This window comes from Toxorhynchites rutilus, chromosome 3, assembly GCF_029784135.1.
Source record: "Toxorhynchites rutilus septentrionalis strain SRP chromosome 3, ASM2978413v1, whole genome shotgun sequence".
Lineage (NCBI taxonomy): Eukaryota > Metazoa > Arthropoda > Insecta > Diptera > Culicidae > Toxorhynchites > Toxorhynchites rutilus.
In genome coordinates, this window is record NC_073746.1 from 277503435 (window position 1) to 277523942 (window position 20508).

The 20508-nt window shown below is 42.3% G+C and overlaps 2 protein-coding genes across 2 annotated transcripts; both read left to right on the forward strand.

The window, feature by feature from the left end:
* Positions 1–535: 535 nt before the first annotated feature.
* Positions 536–1536, forward strand: LOC129776236 (uncharacterized). Its single transcript, XM_055781766.1, has 2 exons — positions 536–1033; positions 1091–1536. Exons 1-2 carry the CDS (start codon positions 908–910, stop codon positions 1490–1492), a joined length of 528 nt encoding a protein of 175 aa, XP_055637741.1. The 5' UTR covers positions 536–907; the 3' UTR covers positions 1493–1536.
* An 8493-nt stretch (positions 1537–10029) lies between these two features.
* On the forward strand, positions 10030–10785 carry LOC129774261 (uncharacterized). Its single transcript, XM_055777978.1, has one exon. The coding sequence runs from the start codon at positions 10030–10032 to the stop codon at positions 10783–10785; it is 756 nt and encodes a 251-aa protein (XP_055633953.1).
* Positions 10786–20508: the final 9723 nt, after the last annotated feature.

Genomic DNA, 20508 nt, shown 5'->3' on the forward strand with positions numbered 1-20508 from the left:
AAAACAATAAACAACATTGCTGGAGCAGAAAAAAATGCAAAAATGCACTACATTACACCCGACAGACATATGAGTGGCAAATATAAGATTTTGATAAGATAACATCGGTGAGTATTTCTAACCTTGTAAAAATGTAAAAAAATCAGTTGCAGTTGGAATTTTGCCAGAATAACAACAGATAAATATGGAAGAACCTCTCGAACCTTCGAAGTCATCTGTCGTGATGACTTCCTCGGAATCTAGTTCGTTACCCCAATACTTGCACGATGCCATCGCTCACATCGCTCTCCAGCAAGGATTCACTCCAGGTATATATGAAATCAGCTTCGAGTTGGGCTACAACAAAGGCGATGGTTTTGTAGCCGAGATTTTCTGCGCACGGATAATCGAGGACAATCGCGAACTTGTGATAATATGTAAGATTCTTCCGATAAACAGTTCACAACGTGAACGGTACCATGTAATACGATTATTCGAGCGGGAAGTGCAAGCGAATTCGCTGTTGTTGCCTGAGATTTTCTAATTCCAACGGGAAAAGGGCGTCACCGAAGAGCTTGGGATTGGATTCTTCCACACACCGAAATGTTATTTCTCCCATCTCGATAGCGATAAACAGGAGTCGGCAATTTTGTTGGAAGATCTGCGGCTGCGAAACTACCCTATATGCGACAAATCGTACCCAGTTAACCTCGAGCACGCCAGGCTATTGACGATTCAGCTGGGAAGATTACACGCTGTGTCATTCGCTTTGAAGGAACAGCGACCGGAGCTCTTCGAACAATTCAAAGTGCCTGATCCGATGTTTAGTAAAATGGTCACGAGCAAAACATTCATGGGATTGATGACAACTTCGATGGACGGAGCGATAGGCGCCCTAGAGCCGAACGAAGATATAGCTCGTTAAAAGATGATGAATCTCAAAAGCCACATAGGTGAAGAACTGACAACTCTAACAGATCCACAGTTGAGCGAACCGTATAGCGTTCTAGGCAACGGCGATTGTTGGATCAATAATATGATGTTCGCTTACAAGGTGGGTTTGCGAAACAATGCAACGAATTGATGAATTTTATTTTGTGTTTTATCGTAGGATGGTTATCCCGTGGATATCATTTTGCTGGACTGGCAAATCTCCCGATACGTTTCTCCAGCTCTAGACCTGTTGTATTTCATTTTCTGCTGTACCGACGAGAAGCTCCGCAGACAGCACTACAACGCTCTAATACATCTTTACTACGCATCATTAAAAGAACTCCTCGAAAGACTGGGAGGCGACACGGCAAGGCAATTTCCATTCACAGCGCTGTTTCAACAACTGCAGACGTGCGGCAAGTTTGGCTTGTTGATGGCGGTCTTAATTGTACCGCTCTTGTACACCAACAAAACAGACCTCCCTACTATTGACGCCGAAGCAGAGAAGTTGGATGAGACCAAACAGATGGATTTGCCATCCGGGATGAACGAGCAATCGGGGGCAAAGTACAGGAAATGAATCGGGGACGTTGTAAGGGATATGATTCGTTTCGGTTATCTATAGAAGGGAATAGAAGGGAGAGTAGTTATAATGTTATATGTATGTTATGTTATAATTTAGAAGTGAAAACGTAATTCATTTCCACTGGTTTCCACTTGTTTTATGTTATTTTCTCGATAGTCGGAATTCAACTTTATGTTCCATATCTTGCCCTGCAATGAAGTCTGTTCTTCTAGACTTCTAGACTAGTTCTAGATTTTTTTTTATATAAATTCAGATATTGAACCAATGCTTGGTGTCGACTTCCTCTTTCACTTTGTTAAAAAATTGAACCAGCTCCCATGATTACAGAGTTTCCTGACGTTCTCAGACGTTGACGTATTAGTAATACATCCTGTCAAATATATGACAGGAATCTGTGCTTTTAAAGTAAATGCGGCATGCCAACGGGATGCCGCAAAAAAGTTCAACTGTTCTCATCGGTAGGGTAATTGGGAGCAATTTGGACCCCCTATGCAAATCGCCCAATATTTACAAACCAATACGATCTAAACAAAAAAAAAAGTCACATTGTACACTGAGCCACCTGTTTTCTCTCAATCAATAATGTTTGATCATTATATCGAGCTTCAAATTACCAAATATATCATGAAATGAAAAAGATGATTTATGGATGAAATTTGATGCGGGGTGATTTGGACAGTTTGTGGGGTGAATTGATCATGTGTGTGTTCCATCGAAAAAAACATACTTATGTTTATGTTATATAATTTGGGATAATATTACAATCAGCTGTCTTGGCCAGAAGCCAGACCAGCAAAATTGCATTTTGAATTTTGCATGAATCTTGTCACTGTTTTTCGGGCATTTTCAATCACTTCCGATGCTTTGTACAAAGAAAAGCCGTCTTTAATGGCCTTCTTACTGTACAATACAGGAAAAGTTTGTTGAATCAGCGGAAAAAACTAAAACCATGATCGAAAAACAGGAAGTGGGTTATATCTGTGGCATAACCGCAAGGGTGACGTAGGACTATCTTTGATTTAGTGATCATTTGTTTTTAGTTGGTTCTGAATCAATTCTGAATGAATGAATAAATGAATATCTGGGAGACTTCGAAAACGAGAGCGTTACGTTGAAGGCACAATATTCAGCAAAAAAAGCAATCACACGAAAGTTGTATAATACATAATACATTGCTTGTATTGTGATATGATTTGTATTCCATTTCAAAAATAACAAAATACAAAATAACTGTTGCATCGAATCAGTCTACATATTTTTTGCGTTCGCTCATCCTTTCTCACAACACCCATTTATCATTTGAGAAATTTTTGAGCAAACATCGTTTGCCAGTGCGCGTAGAACGGGAATTACTTCTTAGGATTCATTGCACCTTTAATAAATTGCCGAAAGACGTGGTCTTTCTTTGATCGCACTTGATTGAAAAATCCAAAACGAAATGTATTTGGTCGCAGCATTATATGAGTAGGAAGCAAATAATCGCTCGAAAATTACATGATTTTCGCGATGTGAAACATTTTCCGTTTTTCATGTTATGCATCCAATATTGGATACCAAAATTATCTACTGATGGGGAAAAATAATATTCAGAAGCTTTCTTGTCAATTGCGATTGATTGAAAAATCACAAAACCAAATGTATTTGGTTGCAGTGTTGTATGGATAGAAAACATTAAAATAAACTCTTTCACATCAATGTATTTTTCAATTCCCAGGGGAACTGGTAGATCATTTTTCAGCAAAGATGAGAGCAACGAGGGTTCCGCGCGTGTATGTGTGTGTGGCGGCTGCTCCGATGTTTCAAGCGGAACCGTGGCATCACTCTCGTCCTGATGGATTCCCTTCTGGCCTAAGGTGCACAAATAGGCTCTTGGTGATACCGTGCATCAGCGCTTTCAAGATAAACGAAGTTAGCTTCACCACAACAGCGACAACATGCTCCAATCGCTGTTCAATTAGAACTGAGTGGATTTCCGAGCGGCGCTCGCTTATATACCGATTGGTGATTTCAATAACCTGTTTTGAAAGCAATTTTAAGGCTATTGAAACAGTTTTTTGGATGAGAAAGTAACAAGTATATAACGCGTAGACATTTTATCTTTCGAACGAAGTGTTTATCATACCATTTCGTTCAGTTGTTTAGGAGCTATTAACGCTCAAAATCTCGTTCTCCGGCGTAACGCTTTAGTTTTCGAAACTTTGATTTTACACCCGGTATAGAAATGAAAGACGTAGTCCTACGTCAAAACTTACATTTTATTAGAATCAAATGCTTGCTTTGTTCTTGGTACCGCTGAGTACAAATATTTCAATAATAAAAGCAGATGATATTATAAAAAATCCAAATCCAAATCACCCCAACGTACCGTACATCTGAAAAACGTTGAAACGAGTTAGAATAAAGGGCCGAAAGAAGACAAAAGCCCCGGATTACATTGAAAAACATATTAGGCTGTCAAAAAAGTCCTGCGGTATTTTTTTTGAATTTTCATTTGTTCATAAAATTAGTTACAATCATCTGTTTTAAGTCAAATATGCGCCGTATTGTTCGATGACTTGTTCCCAACGAGATGCCAACTTCATAATACCCCTGTTATAGAAGCTCGCTTCCTTATTGGCAAAAAACTCGGATAGCCAATTTTCACAGGCCTCGTTTGTGGCTAACTTCTGACTACCTAGCTCGTTCGCCATGGACAAACACAGGTGGTAGTCACTTGGTGCAATGTCCGGACTATACGGCGGATGCAAAAGAACCTCCCATCCGAACTCCCGGAGCTTCTGGCGCGTCACCAAAGAAGTGTGTGGCCTGGCGTTGTCCTGATGGAAGACAATGCGGCCTCGGTTTATCAAAGATGGCCTCTTCTTCATGAGTGCTACCTTCAAGCGGTCCAGTTGTTGGCAGTACAGCTCCGAATTGAGCGTTTGGCCATAGGGAAGCAGCTCATAATAGATTATTCCTTGACAATCCCACCAAACACACAGCAGAACCTTCCTGGCCGTTAATGAGGGCTTGGCCACCGTCTGAGCCGCTTCAGCAGGCTTCGACCACGACCGTTTGCGCTTCACGTTGTCGTAAGTGACCCATTTTTCATCGCCAGTCACCATCCGCTTCAGAAACGGGTTGATTTTGTTGCGATTCAGCAGCGATTCACATGCGTCGATACGGGATTTTGTCGCAATTTTCGACGACAGGCCTTCCGGAGCGTGGCGCATCTTCGACGACCTCTGCACCAGAACGAAAACGTTGAAACCATCGTTGTGCGGTGGAAATGGAAACTGTATCGGGTCCATAAACTGCACAAATGTTATTGGCAGCTTGAGATGCATTTTTGCCTTTGTCATAGTAGTACAGTAAAATATGTCGGATTTTCTCTTTATTTTGCTCCATATTTGCGACACTATAACTCACGAACGACTTAACCAAACAAAACACTGTCAAGGACTATATTATAGCGCGCAAAAATACCTTTCCAACAAGCTATAGTAATAGTACTATAGCGGAAGTACCGCAGGACTTTTTTGACACCCTTATATATATATATATATATATATATATATATATATATATATATATATATATATATATATATATATATATATATATATATATATATATATATATATATATATATATATATATATATATATATATATATATATATATATATATATATATATATATATATATATATATATATATATATATATATATTCGATTTACTATGCCATGGAAGAAATATAATGTGAATCCTTCGAGAGCGATCATCGATTGCAATAATAATAGGTTTGTCTGATATAACTAATGTTCAAGTTCATGTTCATGCCCATCTGCACCTTCTCTCAGGAATATATTATAGCTCAAGAACAAGAACAAGAACCATCTGGAACTAGTGCAACGAGTGTTCGTAAGGGCTTATTGCTCTAGTATAGCAAAATAAATAAATAACAATGAATAAATAAATAACTATTTTCATGCGAATCATTTTATGTATCGATTTTTCGTTAACTGTTGCTGCTTTCACCTGCCCCAGTTTCCGAACGTCTTATTTATTTAGCCATGTACAATTCTGTGAATGGGCATTTAGAGGAACGCTGGACAACACGCCCCGAAGAAGTCAAATATGTGCAAATGTGCCTGTAAACAGAGTTTTATTATTTTTCAAAGTTGCGCATCCTTATCCATATATATAAAAAAGGATTTCTGTCTGTCTGTCTGTCTGATTCTTATGAACTCGGAAACTACTGAACCGATCAACATGAAAATTGGTATGTAGGGTTTTTTGAGGCCGGGGAAGGTTTTCGTGATAGTTTGAGCCCCTCCCCCCGCTCTAAGGGGGGGCTGCCATACGAATGAAACACAAATTTCTGCATTACTCGCGAATTATTCAGGCAAATGAAACCAAATTGGGCATATTGAGGTATTAGAGTGCAATAAATGTTTTTATGGTGGTTAAATACCCCTCCCCCTCTCTTTAGGGAGGGGGGGGGGGGGGTGGCTGCCATACAAATGAAACACAAATTTCTGCATTACTCAAGAACTAATGAAGCAAATGAAACCAAATTGGCATGTGGAGGTTTTAGGGTGCAATAAATGTTTTTACGGTGGTGAGACAGTCCACCCGCTCTCTGAGGGTGGGCTGTCATACAAATGAAATACAAATTTCTTCATAACTCGAAAACTAATTAAGCGAATGGAGCCAAATTTGGCATGTGAAGGTTTTACGGGGTACGAAACGTTTTTATGGTGAATACACTCATCCCCCTCTCTAAGGGAGGCTGCCTTACAAACGAAACACTAACTTCTGCAAAACTCGAGAGCTAATCAAGCACAATTTGGGATGTGAGGGTTTTAGGGTATGTTTTTTTTTATAGAGGTGAGGAACGCTCTTCCAGCCTTATCTGGGAAGGGATAACCCAGACGTCGAGTGGGGATCGCACCCACAAAAACCAAGCCCTCTACTCGTAGCCTCATTCCCCCCGGGACCACATCTAGGCGACTACTTCAGGGAGCGGCTGTGCTCATGCACTTCACGAGTTTTCAACGCAAACTAGCGTTGATCCTTCCCTTTTTCTCTATATTCTTATTCACCATTCGTTGCTCTCCACTGCGCTTATGACCATTTTGCAGGCATCCATTTACCCGTCGAGACGTGCACCGATTAGGAAGCGCCCTCCAACTTAAGGCAAGGCGCAAATTGAGAAGCGTATAGCGCTCGTAAACGAACACGAGACTACCAGCATGACTCATACGTGCCACAAACGTAGCGTGGTGGAGCGTGGTGGAGTTTGGTGTAAATAACGTGCCACTCGCATACAACGTCTGATTCACACAGATTTGCTATATTTATTTACTAACACAATCACCCGACCGGTACGACCAGCACGAGAAACTGTGGTTCAGCCACAGCGTCACGCGAGTCGTGTCTCACGAGCGCTCCACACTCTCGCGTCATCTGGCCAATTTGCGCCGTTCTATCTGTTTTCATTAGTCACAAAAACAGGCGCTATATCGCGGCAGGTTACTCGCGCTATACGCGTCTCAATTTGCGCCTGGCCTAACGCGCGCCCCGTCACTGTCACCCTCGCAGGATTTCTCTTCCCAACGGAGCGCCGATTAGGTAGTGCCCTCCAACATGACGCGCACTCCGTCACAGCTACTCTCGTGGGGTATGCACCAGTTTGTCGATGGCTTCCTCCATGATGCTCCCTCCTTCGAAATGTTCGCAGTGTTCCTCCATCCAGGCCACGATAAGGCGTTGACAGGCAGGCATTTTTCTGTTCTTCGCGACAGTATCCGTTCACCTGTCGAGACGTGCACCGATTAGGAAGCGCCCTCCAACTTGACGCGCGCCCCGTCACAGCCACCCTCGCAGGATTTCGCTTCCCAACGGAGCGCCGATTAGGTAGTGCCCTCCAACATAACGCGCACTCCGTCACAGCAACTCTCGTGAGGTACACACCGATTTGGTGACGCCTTCCTAGGCGCTCGCTACGTCGAAGTCCTCGCAGTATTCTTCTTTACAATCCACCATAAGGCATTGCCAGCAATTTGTCAATCCTCCTTGCCAGATTCCGCTTACCCGTCGAGACGTGTACCGATTAGGAATTGCCCTCCAACTTGACGTGCAACCCGTCACAGCCACCCTCGCGGGATTTCTCACCTGTCGAAACGTGAACCGATTAGGAAGCGCCCTCCAACGTAACGCGCGCCCCGTCACAGTCACCCTCGCAGGATTTCTCTTCCCAGCGGAGCGCCGATTAGGTAGTGCCCTCCAACATATCGCGCACTCCGTCACGGCCGCTCTCGTGGGATACTCCGGTGCTTCAGATCTCACTGTGGTTCATCTTTTATAGTCAGGCGTTATCCGCACGCTGGTCGGTCCTCCACTTCCGCTGTAGCTCGGACATGATGTGGACGATTGCACTGTTCACTGCGTTCCAGGTGCCCTCGTCACGACACATTTCCTCTACGATGTTCCCAGCATGAAGGGTAGGCAGCCCCTCGCGCCTTGTGGTGAATCTTGGACATACAAATACGACGTGTTCCGGTGTTTCCTCCACATCTCCACACTCCGGACAAAGAGGCGATCTTGCATGTCCAAACCGGTGCAGATACTGCCTGAAGCAGCCATGCCCAGACAAAAACTGCGTTAGGTGAAAATTCACCTCTCCATGTTTCCTGTTTACCCAGCCCATTAGTGTCGGTATGAGCCTGTGTGTCCATCTGCCGTTTTGAGCCGCACTCCACTCTTGCTGCCACCTAGCCATCGACTCTGCCCTCATTAGCTTCCGGATTCCTCTGGTTCCCCTCCTCATATAGCACTCGCTGTCTTCCGCCAAGATGATGTTGATAGGGACCAACCTGGCTATGACGCAGACCGCTTCTGTTGATATGGTTCTGTACGCACTTGCGACTCGCATCGCCATGAGCCGGTACGTACTATTCAGCCTCCTCGTGTTCCGCTGAGTTTCTAACGTCGCTATCCAGGCTGGACCCCCGTATCCTAATGTCGATGAGGAGACACTAGCTAAAAGGTGCCTCTTGCTGCTGCTTGGGCCAAAGTTGTTGGGCATGATTCGTGTCAGTGCATTGATTGTCTTCGTTGCTTTTTTACAAGCGTAGTCGACGTGACTGTTGAAGTTCAGTCGATCATCGATCTGCACCCCCAGGTATTTTAAATCTCGCTTCGAAGTTATCAAGTGCTCTCCGATGGTGATTTCGATGATGGACTCTCGGCCATCTCGACGGAAGGTACTAGTGGTACCCTCGTTACACAGGGTAACATCCAGCTTGGCCAGAGCTTCTAGTAAGCAAGTCCCTCTCGCGTTGGTGCATCTGCTTCCCCAATCTACTGCCCAAGCATTGAAATCCCCTCCTATAACGACTGGTTTTCGTTCGGCGAGCTCCACGGTGAGGACATCCAGCATATAGTGGAACTGGTCCATCGTCCATCTGGGAGGTGCGGGTTTTAGGGTATGAGGAATGTTTCTATGATGGTATGACACCTCTCCAAACATGACAATTGAAAATTATCGGAAAACTCTGAAGGAAAAAGGGAAAATTCGGAAAATTAAATTCCCATATTTTCTACAATTACATAGTGACAAGTGCTGTTAGTCCATTTGATGTTTGCGCTAGCGAAATTGGTTTATGATCGAAACTGGAAATGGATTTTAATGTGATGAAACGCACTCCTATATCTTCTTCTATCTATACCAAAAAAAAGGATCGCCGGATGTCAAAAACAAATTTTGGGCGGGACGAAGTTTGCCGGGTCAGCTAGTTATTAATAGAAGCGTAAAACACAGTCTCTTGTATTTGGTGGGCATTGATTAGCATCACTATGGTATGTAGAGTTTCTGTGTCTGCTTATGTAAATGTGTAAGAGATATTTCGATCGAGATTTTTCAAAAATATGTAAATTCTATACTAAGCTCAAAAAATCTGTAATCTGTAACTGCAGATTCTTGGCTTTTTTTTATCTGTAATACAGATAATTATATGTTAACCCCGCCACAGGCATTAAATTCTTGAGCGATGGCCCATTATTCCGATAATAGGGTGAAAGTAGGAACAGCCCATACTTTAAATTTACTGATTTCCGCGATGGTCATTTGAGCAGTGTGAAAAATTATTTTTATCTTTTGTAAACCAGTTCTATCCAACAAATGTTTCAATAATAAACTTAGTCCATTGTTTTACAAGTTTGGAAGTAATCTACTAAACGATTTTTTTTACATAGATGAAACGGGTGCTATCACTCATTCGCATCTCGTTTCAATTTAGGACCATGATGGGAACTCCAAATCTCAAACATATCGAACCGTAGCAATTGGTGTTGAGAAACTCGCATTCGAATATGGTTCTGTTCCATTGTTAGCGTAGGTATTTTAAAAAAAAGGGACTAATTTTGGATGGTGACAAAAAAAAATTACAAAAGATAAATGTCATGTTCTTCAGATCTTTCGCGGTCTGGATGATCAGCTGCTTCTTTGTTTGAGCACAAAATTATTGGTGTAGATTCTCTGTTTATGGTTGCCCCAGCAATTTTCTATCGGTCGCAGCTAGGGGACTTCGGGAGGATTGACGGACTTCGGTACAACGTCTATCTGCAGCCGCTCTTTCTGGGTGATTGCCTGCTGCTCACACATGACCGGTCTATCTTGTCACTTCCGCATAAGAATGTCCAATTTAGTCATGTACTTGTTGACAGTTTGGCTGGTGGCTTCGACCTCCGACCAGTGACAGTAGACGGCGATGAAGTGGAAGTGGTTGATGAATTCGTGTACTTGGGATCTCTGATCACCGCCGACAACAATACCACGAAAGAGATCCAACGACGCATTCAAGCTGGAAATCGTGCATACTTTGCGCTCCGCAAGACGCTTTGGTCAAGGAGAATATGGCGTCGCACAAAGCTAACGGTGTACAAAACCTTAATAAGACCAGTGGTCCTTTATGGACTCGAGACTGTGACGCTGCTCACGGAGGACATACGCGCTCTGGCCGTCTTTGAGCGGAAAGTGCTGCGGACTATTTTTGGTGGAGTACAAACGGAGAGCGGAGAGTGGCGCAGACGTATGAACCACGAGCTACAGGCACTAATTGGAGAGATTCCCATTGTACAGCTGGCGAAAGTCGGGAGGTTACGGTGGGCCGCACATGTCGCGAGGATGCCAGACGACAGTGCAGTGAAATCCGATCTCTTCAATGACCCCGCCGGCACCAGAAATAGAGGGGCTCAACGTGCCAGGTGGTTCGACCAGATCGAACCGACTTGCGAGTGAAGGGACGCTTACGGAATTGGCGACGAGTGGCCCAGGAGTGGAGACGAATAATTGAGACAGCACGAGCCACCACGGCCCTCAACTGATTATGTGTGTGTATGTGTGTGTAAATACCGGCTTAGCTCTATCCGGTGGACACGCCGTGGTAATACATCTTCCGAAGGAAGAGGGTGTTGTAAATACCGGCTCAGCTCTATCCGGTGGACACGCCGTGGTAATACATCTAATACTAATACATCGACTGTACGCACCAAGCTGTAAATCTTGACGCAAAATACGATTTTTGCTGCGCTTGTAAATGTTCATTTCGGCTGCTAAACGCTTTTGTTCGCGAGAAGGATTGTGCCGAACGCGTTAACGAACGGCACGGATGTCATTGTGCAGCCGTGCCGACCTCAGACGCCATTTCGCATTTCGCGCCATGCGCCATGGTGGCAGCAGTCGTGATTTCAATGACAGTACTTATGGCTATTCTTAATCTTATCTTTGAATTTGTAAATTCCATTATAGTTTAGTCGTTAAAGCCACACGAATGCCCATAGTGTCGTTAAAAATGTCCATTTAATATTGCTTCAGGTGAGTATGGCGAATAATTTAGGACTCAGATGCGACTTGGAGCCCAAAATTGTTGCACGATCAGTGGATTGGTATTCGACACATCAGCGTGTAGATGAGCCCAACTATAAAGACTGTGATATCCGGGTCGCATTCCAGCAACCGTTGAGCCAGATGAAACAAACTTCATTCTAGAGTTTAAGTGCAATCTTGTGTTTTTAATGTATACTCGAAGAATAAAATCGATTTTCGCTGTGTGCTGTGCTGTTAACTAAAACAATTCATTGATGAAATCGCAAAGAAAACAAATATTTTAGGTATTCAATGGTCCTTCCAATTTAGAGAGTCGATTTAAGACCATCCTCCCCTACGAACTATTCAGGCCAGAACTCACCGTCTTGATATAGATATTATGAGTAGCCTACATTTTGGCGCACTCACGTTCACCACGACTCAGTGTCGAATACCATACGTCTCCATATTTCGGTTTTGTCGTTAAAAGGTATGATTTGATAAGCATTTGACAAAATTTTCCAAAGGTGAAATGCGTGATTGTGGTGGCGTCAAAATATGAGAAGAAATACATCGAATTAGTTTTCGGAGCCTGCTAACGTCAAGTCTTCGATGTTCACAAAATGCAAAATATTGCTTGGTTTGTGTCCGTCTAACAATATTTGTCTGCTCTACCCTACGTCTGTTCTATTCATGAAATGTGACCGCTTTCGCACGTTCAACCAGTCTACATGAATAATTATTATATACTCCTATACGTGACCGCCTGTTGACACACGGATGGTTCGGTTCATCCTGTGGCAGTAGGGAATAGTATTTTGAGTCGAAAAGAGATCGTGGGAACGTTTTGCGGTCGAGCTGTTTAGTGACAATGACAAATCGATGTGAGTCAATTGTCGACACGGTCAGTGAACCAGATCAACCGGAGCATTTTGTTAATCGCTCGGTTCCGGTATTGTTTACCTCCAAAAGAGGATTACAGTTGAGAAAGTTTCACTCAGTGCTAAGCACAGGACAAGCAAGCTACACCGTTCATTTCTGTGATCTCGAACGTTGGGTTAGTTCTTTGAAGTATATGCGCAATTAACAACGTTCTATCGTTCTATTTTTAATTGCTTCCAGTCAAATCATTTCAAACTATCTTCAGTTGGATTAACACCTTGTAGTTCCACTTCCGAATCTATGCCCAGCAAGCAATTGAAGCAATGCGTGAAGTTTGTTCGCCAATCGCCCCAAAGCCAGTCCAATCGCGATAACGGCTAGAATCCTTATCCCCAATGGTGGTGTAATGGAAAATCTCGTCAATTAAAAACGGAAATCTCAGGTGAGTCATTTGTTCAACATTACAACACCATCATCGTGAAATCTACGTTGCGTGCATAGGGGAAAACGAATCAATAATTGCAATTATAGCAATAACACCAGCTTCGACACAACAGAAGCTTTCAAACAATACCGACATCGTTTATGACGCCATAGAGGTGGCATTTCACAAATAAATCTACGCTTGGAAGGGGAACTTTCTTTGTGAAACTTACTCAACCAGCTTAACTCAACGTTCAACCGAGCTGCTGGAAATCGAATGCTGCTCAATTGTTCCCGAAACGAGCTCGATCCAATCTCTAATTGGAAATTCTTCTCCTCAGTTGGTTCTTTGTCAATTTACTTTCGCTTCCATTACGAGAGGTTCAAATGCGGTACACATTTAACGTAACGTCAACGTGAACGAGTGTGATCTCATGACCACATTCACATACACCATATACGTCAGCATCGACGCTACGTTCCGTTACTGTGTATGTGAATCGCACTTTAGAGAAAAGCGAACGAAATAGTGCACTCAACTGAAACAATGATCGACTGACTGTAAGCTCTGAGGGCGAAAAAAAAGGAAATAGTGCACTCAACATTCCCAATGCAAGTCACTTTGAATATTTGCCTATCGCTGAATTCGATTCAACTGATTGAGCAGCTAGAGCTTGGGCTGACATATGTTCGATTTGGAAGATTGGAGAATTTTTTCGGCAAATATTCGAAGGATGAAATCAGCGCAAAACGTATTGGTGCAATATGATATGCAATGAAATGCTATTTTTTGGTACTATATCAAAGTGCACCAGTGTGTATGACTGCTTTTTTAGCTAGTTCTCATTTATAATGCACAGATTCATCAGGCTGAGGGATTCGTATCCGGTATGTTCGATGATTAGAGTGGGGTTGATTGAACTGAAAGGTCGGGACAATGATAATCACGTAAACTTTGAATTGGAAAAAAATTGAATTTGTACAAAAACCGTTCTTATATGTTTTTATCTTTGGTCGCTAGTCTAATAATCGAACATACCGGATATGAACGCCGCAGCCAGATGAATCTAGGCATTATCCGTGAAAGCGAAATTCCATATTGATTCTATAGGCCATCGCGAAATTTGTCAGTGAGTGGTAGGCTTGATAATGTATTGGCTTCACATTATCTGACCAATGGTGTCACGATCTTACAGATGGATAGTTTCATGATTTAAATACTGATTAACATAGTTTTCAAGCTGATCTATCTTGTTTTTTGTGTTTGCATCTCATTTTAAGTCCTCTATTGCGTTAACCGCGATTTTTGTTATTCGCGGTTACTCAGCCAGTCTATTCCGCGGATAATCGGGTTTCTACTGTAAGTACACAGTGCGTTAAGAACATTTTCTTAACACACAAAGTAAAATCAAATTCATTACAAACATTGTTAAAGGATCGCTAACACAAATTAAAACAAGATGCCGGAAAGGAATCCTAATCTCTCGTTTCTAATCATTGCTCGGAGAAAAGGATCGCCAAAATTCGTCCAAAAGTCAAGGAAACGTTCTATATTCACATCATACAATAAAAAAATAAAATCAAACCGCAACGAGTGTTGAGCAGACACTTTTTCGATGTCCTTTTTTTGACGCCAGCCCGTCAACTAAATATCTCTCACGAGACCGTTCGTCATACTTTGTTAGATATTTTGAGCATGAGAAAAGTCGCAGTACGACTAGTGCCAGAAGTGCTCAATTTTCTTCAAAAATTTCATCGCTATCAAGTGGCCGACGACATGCTTGTATGATCAAATTGTGATCCCATGTTTACCCAACGCATAATTACTAGCGAAGAGACACGGGTGTGACTTTTTCCAATTTCCGAAACTGAAATTACCGCTTCGTGGGACCCGTTTTGACAACATTGAAGACATAAAAACGAATTCAATGCGTAAACTGAAGAATTGAATTGAAAAAGAACATACAGCTATACAAAGTGTTTCGACGACTGGATTGTTCGTTGGAAAAAAAGGATTGCTTCAGAAGAGCCCTATTCTTAAGGTGGTAATAAAAGTCACAGGAGGGTTGTGTAGTTCGATGTTCCCCTTCACTCTCGCCAAGTTTCGTGATCCCATCAGCATTTGTTCGGTTTCCTAGCAACGATGAAGTTCGGTCTGTACGAGAAACGTGTGGCAATTGTCACGTTATTTAATAGCGGGAAAACGTCAAAACAGGTCTACGACAAACAACTGATGTGGGCGATAGGCCCAAAAAGGGACGTCCGAGGTCGTCAAAGATTTCTATCGATAAGCTGCACCGATTCACGATTCGCCTTAGCGTTTTCGACTCTGTGTGAAGAAGTCGTATAGTTTTGCTAAAAATTTTAATTGTGGATACTTTAATACCTTCAATAAAAGTTTTGAGTTTTTATCTCATTTTGTTTCCGAGTTATGAATTTTACAGATATAGAACTGAATGCTTTCTAATTTGAAATAAAAAGTGAGTCTAAAAAAGTACCAGTTAAATACGTATATTTCACATTTCATTATGAATAGTAGTAAGAAAAAAAATGTGGGCCGCGGCTATAATGCGGCCCGCACCATGTCTATACCTGGCCTTTTCGAAAAAAAAGACCCGAAAACGCGCTACAACTGCATGAAATGTAAAAAATATGTTTGTCTCGAGCATGCAGTTATGGTATGTTCCGATTCTCACACCATTGAAACCACAATCGATTAATACGTTTTTGTGTTATTTTCTAGCTCTTTATACTTTCATGAATTATATTCAGTTGCTTACTTTCAATTAATAACAGGAAAAAAATCGAATTTCGTTATTTGTGTTGGAGTATCAAAAATTAATCTGTTTTGAGAGGGCTGAATTAGATGACTATTAAAACTGAATAAAGACAAAGAAAACATATTTTCTGAAGTTTTTTCGTTCATATATACCGTTCTGAATCATATTTCGGACGCTTAAGGCATATGATGCAGAAAACAGATCTAAACTTTATGCACATGTATTTGGTTGATATTTTTAATGAATTAGTTCAATATGCTTTGTTACCAATTTGATTGAAAACATAAAAAAATCATCGAAAAAAATGCTTTTCAAATGAAGCGAAAAAGAATCAAACTTCGGACACTAAATCAAATTCCGGACAGATTGAATTCAAAAATTACATTACACACACACACACACACACACATATATATATATATATATATATATATATATATATATATATATATATATATATATATATATATATATATATATATTTACAAAACTCGTGGATACCGTATATTTCAATATTTAATACGGATAAGGGTGCCTCTATGCAGAAAAAAAAATCTGAATATTTTTTTTTCTTTAATTTTTTTTCAAACAATTTTAAAGCCCCCATACCATATTATAAATCGCGATTTTAGTAGTTTTGTACAAACAATATTTAAATAATTCAACCGTCGGTCGTTTTTCAAACAGAACGAAGAACGAATGTATTTATGATCTCAAATGGCAGACTTAGCGCCCCGTTGCATCGAACTTTCATCCCCACATTCGCAAGTAACCTCACTTCGTCTAAAGCCAAGCGTATCGTTGGCAAGCTGGAAGTTTTTTTGAATGAGCACAACGAATTATTGAAATACTTCAAATCACGCTTGCTCGGTTTGCAAAATGACAATCACGTTATTGTCATCAATTCTAATAAATCATCTCCTGAAGAGCATGTGTCTAGATTCAGTAAGCAAGCGTTACTAAAATCATAGAAGGTGTCTGAACAAAGACGCGAGAAATTGTGATTCGAAGAAAAAACTATAATCTGGAATTCATTGTTGACGCACGTCGTTCATACGACTTTCTCCGTGTTCTTCTTCAATGGCACTAACGTTCCCAACGTTAGGCTTCTCATCGTAGTATTACTTGCAACATTTTTAGTAGTTGAGATTTCTATACCAAACAACACACCTTGAGAAAATCTCCAAACCAAACAACCACACACCTATTTTTTCAGACAGTCTCAGCTCAATAGAGGCAATCCGCTCAATGAAAGTTGATAAACGCTCATCTTATTTCCTAACAAGAATAAGACAACTATTGAGTGTTTTGGTCGAAAAATTATTCAAGATTACCTTAGCATGGGTTCCCTCTTATTGCTCGATTCCGGGGAATGAGAAAGCGGACTCGCTAGCTAAGGTGGGCGCTTCAGAAGGCACACTTTTTGAAAGGCAAATTGCTTATAACGAATTTTTTCACATTCCTCGTCAGGACACACTCGTTAGTTGGCAGCGCATGTGGAGTGAAGATGAGTTCGGTCGTTGGTTACACACGATTATCCCTAAGGTTTCGACGATAGCTTGGTTTAAGGGATTGAATGTCGGTCGTGATTTCATTCGCGTGATATCTCGGCTTATGTCCAATCACTACAACCTAAACGCGCATCTCTATCGCATTGGGCTCGCAGCAAACAATCTTTGTGATTGTGGCGATGGCTACCACGACATTGAGCATATTGTCTGGTCGTGTATCCGGTTCCATGCTGCTCGCTCTCAGCTCTCTAGAGCACTGAGAGCAAAAGGCAGACAATCGGATATCCCCGTCCGGGATATCTTAGGTAGCCGTGATCCTGATCTTCTGCTTCATCTATACCTGTTCCTCAGAAACGCCGATGTCAACATTCTGCATTCTGAAATCCGTTCGACTCAAGTCCAATCGAGTTGTGCAAATGTGTCGACCTTGCGACGCAATTCGACATAGACAACATTGAGCTCCGTGTTACATTTCTGTGAAGAAAAAATGGAAAATATATATTCGGGAGGAATAAACACACTGAACCAAAATTTGTTAATGAAAATTAATTCTACATATCAAAAATGTGTTCGATGTGAAAAAGCAACACATTTACTGCAATTGGAGGGATAAATCTTGAACGAAAATTGTGTCTGACTATAATTTTATGTAATGTACAAAGTTTTGGTGGAAATGCGAGGAAATTTATAGACAAAAAAGTTAAGTTAGGGTTAGGACTATGTCTTTTATGTATTTATACGACATCGAACTTGAAATTCAACCGAATTTCAAACCAATCGGATTGCGGAGTATTAATAACTATTCGATACTGTTATCATGTTACTGTATGGTCGATGTGGGAATTCGAAACCTTTATCGCCTTGCATGGTAGATGAAATATGTACAAGGCATTTTCCTTGAGATTTCACCAACGACACGATCGCAAGCGTAGGCGGATACCTAATATATCAACAGACATTGAAATTGAAAAACGTTGAGTAGTACATATTCGCCTCAGCTGAGCAAAGGGCAATTAATATATTTGCAAGTCCGTGAATAAGAAAGTGGCGATGTGGCTGTGATTCTAAATTGGAATACCGCTGTGAAAACTTCTCGATTGATTGACAACAACGAAGTAATGTGTCATTCGCCTTCCTAAGCTCGAAGCCGCCGGACGGTTTTATATCGTTATCGTCCATCGTTGAAGTGATACCGTTATTTTCGTGGCTGGTGAAGTGAGTGTTGGACGGTTCCCGGAATAAATCGCCACAGAAAACGACTGCAACAGAAACCACCGCTTATAAAATGTGTAGTAGGCTATAAATATTGTGGCGCGGTATTGTATTTCAAAACAAGAATTAACCGGGCAAACGTATCGCCCCAGGCAAACGTAACGCCCCGGGCAGACGTATACCGTCCGACGCTCGCTAGAGCTCGGTCGGACATTGCTAAAGGATCGTATCCTATGTTTCAAACTAACCGGGCAATCAGTGGATCCCAGGTTTGCGTGCGAGACACCGCCGCTTCCGACGGCGGGTCGGCGGTGGACTCGGATTGCGTCATCTTGGCGGCATGGGCCGCCTCGATTCCTTATCCTCGCCAAATGGGGACTTCGTCCCCATTACATTGTCCTCAGAATAAATTTCGAAAAACGAGAACAAGAGAATAAATTTATAATAGAAATGTGAGGCACATGATGTTTTTCCCGCGCCAAATATTTCTAGCCTACTACACTTTTTCTAAGCGGTTGTTTCTGTTGCAGTTGTTTACTGTGGCGATTTATTCCGGTCACCGTGTTGGACACTAACGGGATTCCCTGTGAATTCATTGAAGCAGACACAACAAGCGAGAGGAAGAAACCCTGCACGCGAGCGCTGTGTGCTGGTGTGTTATCGCCGTAGCACCGTCTTCGACATCATCACCGCGTGGTGCGATACACGGGTTCAGCTGTACCGAACGATCAACACGCAGCACCGTTATAAATAATCCGCACTGGTGTGCATAATAAGTATACTGAAATTAATAGGTTAAGGTTATTAGGTTAAGGTTAATTATAAAAAAAAATTGCAAAAATTATAAGAAAGTGTACATCTGCCATTTTAAATGGCAGAAGGGGAAGAAAGCGTTGACATGGATATCGAATCCACTGTCTCCCCCTCCCCAGCTACGGGTGCTGGGAAGTCGCTTAAACGCGTTCCCCCCTCAGAAGATGTCTCTTCACAGGAAGAGTTAACTCACCTCAACAAGCCTCCCTCAAGAAAATTTGCAAACCTTTCCTCTTCACCCCCTCATTCTCCCGCTCCCGTTTCCACTCAACTCCCGAACTTGCCTCCCAGCCCTACTGATCCCGCTCCCGCTCAACAATCGACCTCGACCTCCCCCTCAGTTGCTTCCTCTCCTCGTGTCAAGGTCTATCCAGAAGATTCACCTGGAGCTGGCCCATGGGTTGTTTTTTTCCGGCCCAAACCGAACGGAAAATCCATCAATGTCATTCAGGTTTCGAAAGATCTGGCAAGATATTATTCCTCCGTGGTCGAAATCTCTAAGGTTAGACCGAACAAACTGCGTGTTGTCGTGAGTGATCGGAAACACGCAAATGCAGTTGTGATCGACGAGAGATTCTCCCTAGAGTATCATGTCTACGTGCCGTCCCATGACGTAGAAATCTCGGGGGTGATAACTGAAACGGGTCTGACGTGTGAAATGATAAAGGAAGGAGTTGGTAAATTTAAAAGACTCCCGTTGGTGGGTGTTAAAATTTTGGACAGCCGCCAACTAGGGAAAGTATCCCAAGAAAAGGGAAAAACTAAATTCACGCCGTCAGACTCGTTTCGAGTAACTTTTGCTGGTTCCGCTTTCCCTGACTACGTCATGGTGGGTAAATTAAGACTGCCTGTGCGACTCTTCGTGCCAAAGCCCATGACTTGCCAAAAATGCAAGTCAGTTGGTCACACTTCAGATTATTGTGCCAACAAGGAGCGCTGTGCCACTTGCGGAGAGCAACATGAGGGGAAATCCTGCAGTGCGACTGAGCATAAATGTCCATATTGTGGGGGATCCCCACACGAGCTCTCAGTTTGTGAAACTTACAAGAGTCGCTGGGAGAAACAGAAGCGCTCTTTGAAGGAACGCTCGAAACGCACTTTTGCGGATATTTTAAAGGGCGCTTCTCCACTGGCCCAACAACAACAACCAATCATCACACAAAATGTCTTCGCCACGTTCCCCGTTGACGAAATGGAAGCGGATACAGCTAACGGGGGCACACCGTTCATTTTCCAAGGGAATCCCTGGCGCAAAAATGTGACCACTCCCAAAGTTCAAGGACAAGCCCCTCCGGTTATACCTCCTGTTAGCATGCCTAAAAAATCGAGTGCAGCGGACAAGCAAAATCAGGTTCCTCCTGGCTTCCGTGGGAATAGTTCACCTTCGAACGACCCAGCACTCGAGGGGACATCAAAAACCCCAAATGTCCCTATTTTTCCGTCCAGCTCAACTCCCCAATCGGGATTTATAAAGTTGTCTGACCTTTTGGACCAAATCTTCAAGTGTTTTAATGTTTCCGACTCCATCAGAACCA